This window comes from Lacerta agilis, chromosome 2, assembly GCF_009819535.1.
Source record: "Lacerta agilis isolate rLacAgi1 chromosome 2, rLacAgi1.pri, whole genome shotgun sequence".
Lineage (NCBI taxonomy): Eukaryota > Metazoa > Chordata > Lepidosauria > Squamata > Lacertidae > Lacerta > Lacerta agilis.
Window position 1 is genome coordinate 97092093 of NC_046313.1, and position 13749 is coordinate 97105841.

The 13749-nt window shown below is 40.9% G+C and overlaps 1 protein-coding gene across 1 annotated transcript in view; it reads right to left on the reverse strand.

Moving 5' to 3' along the window:
* Window positions 1–1836: 1836 nt before the first annotated feature.
* ATXN7 (ataxin 7) overlaps window positions 1837–13749 on the reverse strand; it is a 63024-nt gene continuing 51111 nt past the window's right edge. Inside the window, 5 exon segments of the mRNA XM_033141308.1 lie at window positions 1837–6023; window positions 8021–8966; window positions 9739–9860; window positions 10353–10551; window positions 12262–12527. Coding sequence (XP_032997199.1) covers window positions 6006–6023; window positions 8021–8966; window positions 9739–9860; window positions 10353–10551; window positions 12262–12527 — 1551 coding nt within the window. The 3' untranslated portion in view covers window positions 1837–6005.

The following is a 13749-nucleotide window of genomic DNA, read 5'->3' on the forward strand; positions in this document are numbered from 1 at the left end:
GCAGCTGTAGACAATTAGAACGCCTCAAAGAATAGCCAGTGCACTCCTGTGATATTTGTCCAGGCAACCATGTGAGCACATTTCCCTTAGACGTTTATGAATGAAGAACAAACATCAAATCTCTGCAAGACTTTCTCAAGATTCTGCCTCTTAGTTTGTTCCATTTCACTTGTCAACTCGTAGCTTTTATCAAATCCTTTAGTACAAAGCAGGCACGTGCAACCGGTTGATCGCTGGGTGTTATTGGTTGTTCCTGGTTGATCTTGGGATCCTGATTGATAGCCAGCCGGGGGTGGGGGAAAGCTCAACAACTGATCAATCCTCCCCTTCCACATACCCACGCTCCTCTTTCCAATGACTAGATCACTGCCAGTTTTTTTTATACTGTAAGATCACAGTTTCTTTCAAGTTGGACGTGCCTGGTATAGAACAATTGCCAGTGGGAGAAGGGATCTCTTTTACTTGATGGAAAACTAGAAAATGTGCTGATGCTCCCAATTGCTCTTGACTGCCTCTAAAACATGGGATGGCAGAAATGAATTGGGCAACCACTTATCTTGATGGACGGGCAGGCAGTGTCAGTGAGATATTCTCTCCATCTGAATCTACTCATAATCTGGTTTAATGAACCCAGCAAGGGGCAGTAGCATTTATCACCTTGTGCCACAGCCCTGGATATTCCAAATACTTGTTTACCCCACTGTTTCAGCACTGATTAATGTAGGAACAGAAACTGGACACAAAGTAAGTGAGACTGTAGAGACACATCATCTTAACTTCTAGTGTAGGTGAATCACTGTCGATACCATAGCTGTGTGCCTTTCTTGCTGTTCTTTAAAAAAGTTTGCCTCAAAAACAGTAGCAAATGAACACTAAACCAGCTTTGCTGTGCATCTACCTGACATACATGGGTTGGGGTTCTTGGCAGGCAGAAGCTAACATGGCCCGCTACGACTAATTTTTGCTGGTCTTCGTAATGAAGCAGAAACATAATTGTGCATCTCATAAAGACAACCTAATCATTTTATTGCCTTGTTTCAGTAACATCTTGTTTATACAACAAGCTAATTTCCTGGTCATGAAGCAAAAGCACAACTTTTTTCTTATAAATAGTATAAATTATTTTATTTACAGAAACTTGTTACAAAACAAATAGACTATATATTTATTTTCTTCTTTTAAATATCCAAAGTAATTTTTTTCTACCCCATGACATTTGTTCATGTACTATACAGCAGCCAACACAAAAAAGTTCAGCTCTGAGCAGATGCTCTTGAATATGTATACAAATTATCAAACTATTCACACATTTTACACAGGAGATTGCTTTTTTCCCCTTTCTATGGAGCCGGGCTCAACTCCAAAAGCAAGAAGCTTCCGCAGCCTACATTCTTATTGACATTATGTAGTGCTCTTTAAAAAATAACAATAATCACCTTTCATAAAAAGTAGGATATTTTGCACAAAAGCGTTTAAAATAAACGACCTTCTGCTTAAGGAAAGCAGAGCAATCTTTTCAAGCCCAATCCCCTTCACCGTACAATTCCCCCTTTCCCAAAAAGACAAAACAGAAACAAACATCCTTGGCAATAACAACTCTTGCCGGAAGACGACTTACCGGAAGATGATGGGTTGAAACCACACTATGTGAACCGCTCCCATTCAAACCTCACTGGAACGAAGAGGGAGCTGCCCACTTGCAAAATCCCATTCATTTCAGTGAGGCTTGTGCAGAGGATAGCCTGGCGGCGGCTTGTGTCAATAGTTTGTAAAATTGCTTTGAGAGGTAACTTATTTTTTTTCATTAATACAAAATAATGTCAACATTCTGTTGGGTTTTTTTTTTTTTAAAGTTCTATCCGATAGCAACAGAAGAAAATATTCAAATTTACTTGTTGAAAAGTATCTCCAGAACACTTGGCATTATTTATGAATGAAATAGGGACTCGCTCCAATCGGATCTTTTGATTTTGTTTTATCCCGCCCCTTCCGCCATCCTCTCTCCCGCATTAATATGTAGTCATATGTAGGTGGGGAAAGCAAGCTCCAATTCTTTTTTTTCCCAACAGAACATTCAAGTCTTTAAAGGAGAAGCTGTCTAAAAAACAGTCCAAGCTTAAAATCTAGATATATAAATCAGGCACTTTCAGTTTTTCCATTAGTTTTTTAAACCATGTAAAGACTCACATACATGTGCACACATACACAAATGCTAAAAGAAAAAGAAAAAGAAGACAGAATTAGAAGCCGTGTGTCGTAACTAAAAGGTAGTCTTCTGGGACTCGGGTAACTGTAAGAAATGTTGTGTATACCAGAGCAGGCCAACCATATGCATCTAAATGCCACACAGCCTCCCTGCTTAGAGAAGTGGCACCTGCGGGCATCAGACTGCAATGCCAGAGCCTTCATTTGTATCCAGCAATTCCCAAGACATTAAAAGAAAGAGACACAACTCTTCCCCCTCCCCCCTCCCCAAACAGAGACATCCCTTAAAAACTGCAAAGTAGGCATGTTATCTATTGGATTGGCAGTGAACCACTTCAAATTATAAAAAAAGTATTTGCTTTTTCTCTTTTTAATTAATAAATACTAGATGATTTTCAGTTGTACCAAAACTGGATATAAGAAAAAAAGACCTGTGCAAAAATACATATTTAAATATGTACAATCAATTAACAAAATATGTCTTCTGAAATAGGGATACTTCAATATTTATAATAGAACAAGAAATTCCAAAATAAAGATACAAAAGTATGGGTTTCATTATTTTCGTATAATTCTTTGTTCATCATTGCAACATTTTTTAATTTTATTTATTTATTTTAGGTTAAGAAAACTGCAGGAGTCATAATGAGAAGCTGGAAAGACTATAAAAATTGTATCTCTTAAATTAATACCAAAATCTTTCTAAGAAACAACCCAGCCACTGCAAATCTTGCAAGATAAATTAAATCTGAAATTTCCTTAATTATTTACATTAAGAATGTTGTCAGACAATAAAAGCTTCAAAAACAATCATTCCATTTATTACTAAGCCCCCAAAATGGAATATTGTTTGTATAATATTTAAGCAAGTCTACACTTTGAGGGCAGGCATAAATTAAGACGTCCTCTGGTTCTATTCATGGCAAGTTTTAAAATTATAAGCCATAACAGAGAGATACAGGCCACAATTCCATCCTGGAATGTCACTTACATAAGCCCCACTGAGTCCCTCAGGCGGGCTTTGTGCAAGAGCATGGCTGTGTTTGTGTGAAGCTCCCGTTTCAACATGGCTTGCAATGGAGACATTCACAGTGGGAATTGGGCCCAGAGCTGCAACTCATATAAATTAAACACAGTGGTTAACTGCTGAACTTTTTACAAAGATCTGCATGTCTTTTAAGGAGCCTAAGACTTGCTTTGATGCTTTCAGAGCAACATAATATTTATAAAACAGACATTTTTGAGTACTTAAAGCCACTAAAGGTTTAACTTATGAAAAATTTGTCAGCCTTCGAAGGTAAATCTATCAAAACCAAATTGCACTTGTGATCGAAAATATCCAACACATGGGAAGGAGTCAGTATCGATTTTCTCTCTGCAGAGCAGATACATTACTTTGGTTGTCTCCTCCCATGCCCCAAGTTAGCCAATTAAGAGGTTTTAACATTTTATAGCATCCTCTAGAAACTGAAGGGTTGTTCAGGCCCTCCCTCTTTTTAAATATTTGCATAATCATCACCATCCAAAATATTATTCCTTTACTTAAAAAACAAACACATGATCTTTTGTGAATTCAAGGCTTTAGAGTTGTCTGCATAGAGTCTTGTTGCTTCACTGTGTTTTAATAATCATAGCAAATTTGAAAACCTCAACAGGTTCAAAAAACAAAACCCAAGCAGCTGCTGCTTGTGGTGGTTTTAGAATCCCTGATGTGCAATGCACCACCATGGTAGGGAGAGAGGCTGGGCTGTGTGAATTAGATAGGCTCAGATTGTCTAATCTCAGCAAGATCCGGTGCCCCTTTAAGGCAGAAGTCTACAGGCACACATTCCACTGAGAGCTTCTCCTGCATAAGCCCTGTTGAGGATAGATTCAGACAATCAGCTTTCTTCCTCAATGAGTACTGCTAACCATTTGGCCACGCATTTTAACAAGGATAGGAGTGGAACAGAGCTAGGTGATCTGATGGGGTACCCAAGGTGCAATGGATTCTGCACCTACCACTTTAAGAAGTGGTGAAAATATAGCATGCTGAGAACTGTAGCTTCAGCAGAGTCTGCAGTTAGTTGGCACCCTCAGACAATCTAGACTCACTTGATTATTGCAAGAGCAAATTCTCATTGGGGAGGCTGTCTGAATCCACAATCCAAAACACCCCCCATTTAAATGGATAGAAATTTCCTTTCTACGGGCTTGCTGAAGGAAAGCTCTGCCTGTGTTATGACCTATGGTTTGGGGTTTATTTTTACTTTTTCCTTTCACGTGATAAAATGTGTAGAAATTCCAGGTTGATTCATTAGTGTCACAAACATCCAGATCAAATGATAATATTCAAGCCCTTCTGAGGATATTACTTTTTTTAAAAAAAACACTTTTTACTCATGGGAATGAGGGGAATGACCACTTGGGACTGGATGGCGTTTAAAACACTCCCCCTTTGCTCACAAGATGGCTGTACAAGGGGTGTATTTAACACTGAGCTCAGAATTTGAACTGGCACTTTAATGCAGTCATCCAAAAAATCTGAATGTGGACTTTATTGAACGGAATGCTAATTTGGTTATGTGAACAAGGCATCAACTTACTGGAAAAATCTTTCAAGAAAAATAGCATTGAGATTTCATTGTTTTAAAGGTTTGCATTTCAGTTTTATAAGGACTATTTTGTGTTCTGTTTTTTAAAAGGTTGGATGGTACAACCAACTTAGATTGGCATTTTCAGTTTCCCCCACCCACCTACCCAAAACAACAAAGGCTTATGGCATACAGTATAGGTCAAGAAATATATTCTTTGGGAATAGTTTGAGAGGTCATTCACCATTTTGGATTTGAGAGTTTTGCATTTGAGTTTGGGGGGGATTTTTTTTATACATAAAAAAGATCAAAGCAATTTTATTCAAAATCAAGCAGGCACAGCCCTCCTCCATACAATGTCGCTGTGCAACCTTATTTCATTTCAGTGGCAGTTGTACAGGACCCTACAAATGCTCCACTGGAATGAATGAAGAATACTGAGCAGCTGTGCTTGGTAGATGATGCTCATAAAATTGTTCTGTACCATGTGATTTCACTATTTAAATATGCTTTTAATTTTTTTTTTCAGTGATGGCCATGAACACTTTTGTGTTTGTTTTTTAGAACTCCTGACAGCTTCTTATCCCAAATTACTTGCGAAAGGCTGGGCAAAATGTAGACCATTTTTGTTTTCTAAGTTGTGCTATTTTTGCATTCCAATCAAGGAACATTGCTATAAAACACTAAAGCCGTATTCCCTTGTTGAGGGCTTCTTCTTCTTCTGTTTATTGTGCCTAACACATTGTGCCCCCTCCTTTGTGAGGGGTTTTCAATGGACAGTGCCAAAGGGGCAGTTAATTATGCCTATGACACTATCAGAAGAAAAGAAAAAACAAGTCCACAGTAATGTTCTTTCCCAAACATTGCTTTGCCCAACCAACCTAGATCAAATAGTGGCAAGGTGATGTACTCCTGTAAGTGGAATCTCACAGGGCTTTTGTAGCAAGCTGTCCAGACCACTGGTAACACTGAGAGGAAACATCCTGTGGCTGAACGGCAATCCAGAGTCTATTTCCAAGCTTCGCTGCTACAGACATGGCTTCAGGGAAACTCCTTGATTGTGTGACAGTCCAGTAGATTTCCACACCTGAGGACTGTGGGAAGCTGGGAGAACTCAAAAGGCATCTTGGAGTCCAGGATTTCCAGATGGAGATTTATTCATTTTTCCCCGCTTGTAGTGAAAATAATCCAGTTCTTTTCTTACCATGGCATTGTCTGTGTCAACTGTTAGGGACGAGCCTTTGGCTTTTGCACAAATGAAAAGAGGAAAAACAGGTAAATAAATATTAAATATTTTAAGTGATCGAGCTATGCTTTGACAAAATTCAGTGGCACTGGTTAGCAACCAAACATCTACTTTCTTGGGGTGGGGGAAAGCTATATGCATTTTATTGCTATATCATTGGATTTGTTAGGCATATTTCTGTATAGGGTTCTTTGTTACAGCAACAGCAAAATCTCTTATGCGTCAAAGGAAAACTTTTCTTTTTACACAGTATATGGGCAAAGTTCAATTACTTGTCATCAAGGTTGAAAATTATAAAGTGGCTTCTAAAATTTCAGTAAGGTTACTGATTAAAAACCCCCCATGAATTTCTGTTTTACTAACCAGTCCCATATCCTCCCTTTAGTTCATTGTGGTGTAATATTGTCAATTCCGATCAGCAACTTGTTCATTTGCAACAAGGCACCTGCCCCGGTTGCTCAGATGACCAGTAATTATCAAATAAATAACTATGGAACCCATTATGCCCTGTTAAAATAATAATAAAATCAATGCTGCTTTTCTTGGCGGGTGCAGCAGATTTGAAAAAAAACTATTAGTTGATCCACTAGTGGTATTTAAGCTACAAGCTGCCGATCTGGCGAAAGGCAAACAGACTTGAATCTCACTGGCACAAAGCTATCTGTTTGAGTTGTTTTCAATGGCACAACTAAGCTCTTCCAACTTGCAAGCAGCCCCATGGGGTACCCGTTTCTGGCTATGTGAAGGAATGGACTGGATGAGAGCCAACAAACGGAAGCGCAAGCCAAGAAGACTCAGGTACTGTCAGTGGGTGGTTACCTAGACTGGATGGGTGGGAGGTTGCCTGCTCTTGATGGCGTTAGATTCTTTCGATAATGGAGTGGGTACACAGCTTGGGAATACTTTTAGAGATCCTTTGCTGTTGCTTCAGACTCAGGTAGCCTCAGTGGCGCAGAGTGCCTTCTCTCAGCTTCGGCTGGTGGCCCAGCTGCGACCCTAGTCTAACTTCCGTTGTCTCTGCTCTGATAACCAGTAGGTTAGATTACTGCAACACGTTATACATACGGCTGCCTCTGCTGGTGCAGAATTCGGTGGCCAGATTGCTCACCAGGGCAAAATGGTTTGAGCAGATTACATCAATCCTGGCCTGACTGCACTGGCTGCCGATTAGTTTCCAGGACCAATTCAAAGTGCTGGTTCTGACTTATAAAGCCTTAAATGGCCAAAGAACGAAATACATCAATACATACACCTGTATGAACTGACCTGGACCCTGCAATAATCTGTCACCCTTCTTTTTGTGCCTCCTCCATGAGAGGTCTGGAGGGCACCAAAACAAAAACGGCCCTTTTCTGTGGTGGTTCCCCGTTTGTGGAATGCTCTCCCCAGAGAGGCTTGCCTGGTGCCTTTATTACATATCTTTAGGCTCCAGGCAAAAACTTTTCTCTATAACCAGACCTTTGGCTATTCTATGGCCTTTCAAATGTGTTTATGGAAGCAGGGTTTATTGGTTTGTTTTTGCTTTATTATGTATTTTGAGTTCTCATTTTGTATTTTAATTTTGTGAACTGTTCTGGGATCTTTGGATGAAATGTGGTATACAAATTTAATAAATAATAATAATATCCTCAAACATGAAGGAGTCTTTGGTTTCCCATAGCTGAAAACAGGAAGCCCTTAAGGATATATATGTGAGCAAAGTTAGATCATGCTATTTTCCCCAACAAGGAATCTGTGCCATGTCTTAAAAATTCAACAAGTCCCAAAAAATGAAAGGGAATTATGCTCCTAACAAGCAACAGCATCCTTTTTTTGGGGGGGGGGATTTAATAATAATAATAAACCATTTTGCAAAGCGAAGCATACACCCAAGATATCCAGCGCCAACATCTCTGACAAGAAAAAAATCACCTCCAGTAAGCAAGTACTGTCCGGAATGGGAATTTGTCAAAGTGACTTGTCTGGATATCAATATGGCCCAAGTAAGATTGCATACCTGATGAAGGATAGAATTGTTCATCAGTCCTTGTGTCCCTGGGATTGCACCAGCGTGTTTCGTATGAATGTTGTTCACTGGCGGCAATTTGGCAACCTTGTTTGCTTTGCTGCTGCTGTTTATGCTGCTTGAACCAGGCGAGCACTTTCTTTTCTTTCCTATGAATTTGTCTAGGGAAGGATGTGAATGTGAAAACCCGCCGTGCGAGTTGACCGTCAGCTCGCTGGACTGGTGAATGAACGGCCCCAACGACAGGGTGGAATCACCACTGTTCACCATCACACTCATTCTTTTTATAGATTCTGCAGGGCTCCCAGTCGGAGGGCCCCTCCCTGATTGGTCATGTTTGAGGCTAACCGAGTTAGCTTTACCAGTCATACAGTTGAGGCTGTGGGACGAAGACATCCCAGGCGAGTGATAAGAAGCCCCAGAGTTTCCAGAGTTCACTACACAGTTCTTCCTAAAGGACTCTGTGGAATGAGAAGAAGGTGCTGGCAGCGCAGAACTGTTCTTACGCTTCTTTCCTGAGCTGCCACCGCTGCTGTTGCTACTGGTACTGTTGCAGTTGGCGCTGCTAGCAGAAGATTCCTTAGGCTTGAAAGACTTGCTGGATTTCAATTTCTGAGGTTTGTTGGACAGAGGCGACGGTACCGAGGAAAGCACTGGAGGCGTGGAAGGGGATGTAGACACTTGTCTTGATTGCATACTGCAGGCAGGTTCTGCTGCACCAAAACTAGCAGGGTTGGCATTGAGCGTAGTCCCGTGGGATGGTACCGATTTCCCACTGAGGGATAAACAGGAAGGAGACACGTGTGCTGGCGAGGGCATAGCTGTGGCGGGCAAGAGGAAACCTGTTGTGCTGGAGCTGTACTGCGACACAGGTGTTGAGCTTGTCCGGTGTGGAGCGCGCAAGGATGTAGTGTTGCTTGTCGCTGGAGGAATTTTCCTAGGTGGCAGGGAAAAGCAGGTCGTTAATGCTCCGTGGGTTAATTCTATCTTGCCCACTTGAAATAATAAATCTGCTACCTTAACGGAAAGAAGACTGAAAAGGTACAGTGGGCACAGAGTCAAAGGCCTATGCTGTAAGCAGCCCTACACAAATGGCCATCAGGATTAGATGGCAGGGATCCCCTTTGTCCACCTAGCTTCACCAAGGGTGAAGATTAATTTTGAAGAAAGAAAGCAATGTCCAAATCTCTCCTCCTAAGAACCTGGTCATAGCTCTTTTGGACCAGGCCAATGGCGCCTCTAGTCCAGCACTCTGTTCTCACAGTGGCTAACCAGAGGCCCATGGGAAACCTGCAAGCAGGACCTGAGCACAACACTATTCTTCTCTCCTGCATTTTCCAGCAACTGGTATTCAGAAGTTGTCAAGGAAATCTGGTTTTTCTACTCTCTTCTGTCCAAAAAGGTTCTCTCGCTCAGACCTCTCGGTTGGCTCCCTGAAACTGGCAAATGATCTCACAATGTATACATGTGTTACCTCTCTTGTGCTGGGTACTCAAGGCTATGCTGGTAGTTCACTAATTGGGAAGGATGCCTCAGTTGAGGAACTGGATCATTTCCATTAATTTAGAAACACCTAAGACAATGTGTTGATGCTTAATGTTAACACTCCTTAACTGCAAAAGAAAACGTGTTTTCCTCCTTCACCCCATGCATGCAAAACACCCCACTTCACAATGAGATATATGACAGCCTGTTCTGTTTCTACTCACTTCCACATCTGTGAGTTAAGATGCTTGTCCACCATGACATTAAGTGCACATCGAATATGGTTCCACCGCTTATCAAACACGTAGTAACCTCTTCCAATTTGTCGACTACCAAATGTGCAAAACTGGGGGGGGGGGGGATAGTTACTTTAGTAGATTTCTCAACCAGATGTTGCAAATTAGCAAATATAAAATAAAGCAAAGAAAAATAAAACAGTTGCAATAAAACAACATATAGAAAGAATCATAAGCATTCATGATTATCTGTGGCTCTCTTACAACTCAGAACTTCCATCTGAAGGAATCCAACAAATATACTATATAGAGCAGTCGATCCTGCCCAAATATCTTATTTCTCTGTGGAATACTGATGCTAAATGCAGCCTTTCAGCTACTCTGTCACCATGCTAGCTTCTTGTGTCTCAGAATAATTTAATGCCTACCACAGCAATTGCAACCAACCCCAGTGATTCAGTATTCAGCAGTATTCTGTATCCAGACCCACAGCTACATCTGAATGCTCCTTCCTCTAGAGAACATGAAGTATTGCTGCTTATACACACATTTAATACACCAAGCAAGGGAAATAAAAGGAAAATAGAAATTGGGAAACGTACAGCAGCTGGTTGAGGATGATGATCTGAATAAAGACAATCCAGTTTTTCAACAGGCTCTTCTTTTTCATCACATTCTCCCTCATCGCTGGATAACCGAGATGCTGGCTCAGCTGCAGGTAAGGGAGCATGTGGAGATTCATGGACTGATGGAGATTCATTTGGGGCATTTCCACTTTGTTGGGCTGGGCAGCCGGGAGGCCTTCATAAAAGAGGAATCATAGTTAAATACAGTACCAACAAACGTTTTATAACTTGGCTTAAAAATGTATTAATGCATTTTTATAGAACAAAGGTCTTAGATTTAGAGCATAGGACTTATTCCTATATTATATATGAAAATGGCACAATGAACTGGCAGACCAATCCACAGCAGTGTCAAAAGTAAGCAATAGGCACTTGACTAGAGGTTGATGACAAGCAGCCTAAGAAGAACAGGAAACAGAGGGAGATCCACATGCTCTCTCTCTTTTCTAACCTTTCTGGCAGTCAAAGGCTTCAAGCACTCTGATGAACTGAGAGTTGGTGTCAATACAGCCTCCCCCTACCTGGGACCCTCAGATGTTAAGGACAACAATTATAATCAGTACCAGACAGCATGGATAGTGGCTAGAGATGATGGGGGCAGCAATCCAACAATATCTGGAGGGCAGCAGGCTCGGAAAGGCTGGTGCAGTGGTTTGAGCGGTAGACAAGACCCAAGTTCCCATTTGCGCTTAATCACAAAGCTCATTGGATGCCCATGGACTAATCACTCAGTCTCGTATATTTGACAGTGTTGTTGTGAGGATAACATGGGGGGTGGGAAGCAATATATACATATATTGCCTTGAGCCCCTCTGAATAGAAACAAACACCATCTATCTCACATATCCAAGCTGTTAAAATTTGTATTTTATCATGAAATTACAACACATATGCACATGCACGAAGAGTAATAGTTTCTTGCAATAATAATAATAATAATCACACAACATTGGACCATTGTAGATCCCTGAAAATCTGTTCTAGAGAGTTGGGGAACCCTACAAAACCACACAGAATTGACAGTGTGGGGGCCTGTAGGGGGAAATTGGTGGGAACTCATCTCTCTCTGTCTTACATTAATGCAGCCCTCTGCTGAATCGAAGGTTGCACAGCTCTTCCGACACAGAAAGTACAGGGGACAGCTCATATGCCGAAAATACAGCTGAAAACAACTATGTGAACCAGCCCCAAACTGGGCAATAGCCTTTGGTAACTACAACGCCTTCTGCCTTAGAGCGCTTGCTTAGCAGTCGATCTTAGAAATTAAAGCTTACCTTACACAGATTGCCTGGAAAAACCTTCTGCCCACACAATGTGTTGATAGGATTTTTATTTTTAACCAAATGCAGACTAATTGCAGAAATGTTTCTCGGCTCTAGAGAGAGGCATATGGTGACTCCTGGCCTCCAATTCAGAAGAATGGAGACTTTGACCAAACCTTTTCAACTATTTGGCATTTACAGCCTTCAGCTGCTGCTCTATTAATGTTCTCATGCTTCTCACTGTGGAACAGGTCACAATGATCTGGGCTGTTGCCTTACCCTGAAAATATCTAGGTGGTCCGATCATTTATCTTCATTAACTTGTTACCATGCTAAGCTTAATAAGCAGAGCTAATTCAGATCAACCCAGAGCTTGTGAGAGTGCAACATAAAATTGCATGCTGCATTGCATATACTGGTGTCATAGGAATTCTAATGTGAGGCTGTGGCATGGGTCAGTGCAGACATTGAGGGCGAAAGGATCTTAAAATGGGTACCTGAGTGGCACAAATGGAGCAGATGGACCAGACAAGCAAACATTCACCAGGCCTAATGCAGAAAGTCACAATTCCTCAAGTTCCCCCACCATAAGGCTACCAAAGTCACTGGGTGAGTTTATTTACCTTGGAAGACTGGGGGTGTGAGGTTTGGGTTTAGTAGGTACTAAAGGCTTTGATTCTGTAGGAATAACTCCATGAGAATTTTGGTGCAGCTCCTGGGAAGTTCTTGAAGGTGAGGGATGTGGTTCCCTGAGAGGGGGCATCTGCTGATGATGATCCAAATGGCGGAGTAATTCTTTTTCCCTGGTTTTGCTTTTGTGCTCAGCTAGTAATAAATCAAATCGTTTCCTTCGACCCTGTACAGCTCTCCGTTGAGTTAGGGAATGTGTCTGGAAATTAAAAGGTAACCAATTACTCCAGGTTGAAGAGGTATATTTGTGCAATATATGTAAAACCAAGCCTTGAATATACCAAGGTATTGTTATGCCTGGCATTTTACTAGTGCAGATTTATCCTGCCTGCTTTTAGGAAAACAGAGCACAATACATATGGGGAGGTGGGTAGTGTGGTCATTTATGAAGCATTTTTGGATTAGGAACAGTGGAATGGGGAGAATTGGTAGTGCCGGGGAGACCTGGCCAAGAAGGAACTCCAATCTAATCCACAGAGCCCAAAAATGGATAGAAGGAAGAATACCAGGAATACAGAGAGGAAAATGGAAAAGAGCCTATTATATGTATCATATGTCTGGCTGCATAAATATATGAACTGGCATGCAGTGACACAGGCCAAACTTTCAAACAAGACCTGCAAATGCCATGTGCCATACTAGCATCTGGCATTAAGAAGATATTAAAAGTGAGCATTAAACCCATTAAAACGTCGTAATCATGGAGCTTCTTAGCTCATGGTAAATCAAATTCAGTACATATGGTCCTAACCATATATAGTACAGGAATTAACACTGGATTGTGTATCCAAGTTCTGCAGTGTTTGTGATATAATAATGGTGTTTCTTGAATTTCATTAATACCCACTTAAACATAGAAATGCCACTTTGTTAAATTACATTAGCTGGTGCGCCCTCTGCTGGAAATATAGGTGTTGTGCACAGCAGTTAAACGGTTTTGTGTACAAGCCATTCTTCAACAAGTTATAGTTATAAATACCCTACCCCACATTTTTAGTACCAGTTCAAACCCAGCCACAGATTCACAGTTGCACATCATCTTTGGTAATAAGGACAGCAAAGAGGTTTGCAGTAGTGCCCTAGTAAGGGAGCTGAGGTGACAATGTGAATGCAATTCGGAGCATATCAGAACTCTACTTTTATACTGCATTTGCTTATTTTTTATCATTTCATTTTCATTATTTTAGAATAATAATTCCAGTATCTGAATTTTCTCATCAGAATTTCCTGTGGCCTTGCCTTGTTTCCCCATGTCAAAAGATGAAGCCATATTTAAGAAGAACTCCCTATTTTGCCAAAACCTATTTGAGTATCTCCCAATTTTTAAAAAAGTGGGTGGGAGGGAGGAACTGGAACCATTTAGCAGCAATGTCTGAAAACAAATAAATGAAGATTTAAATTAAACTAGATTTTCTTCTTAT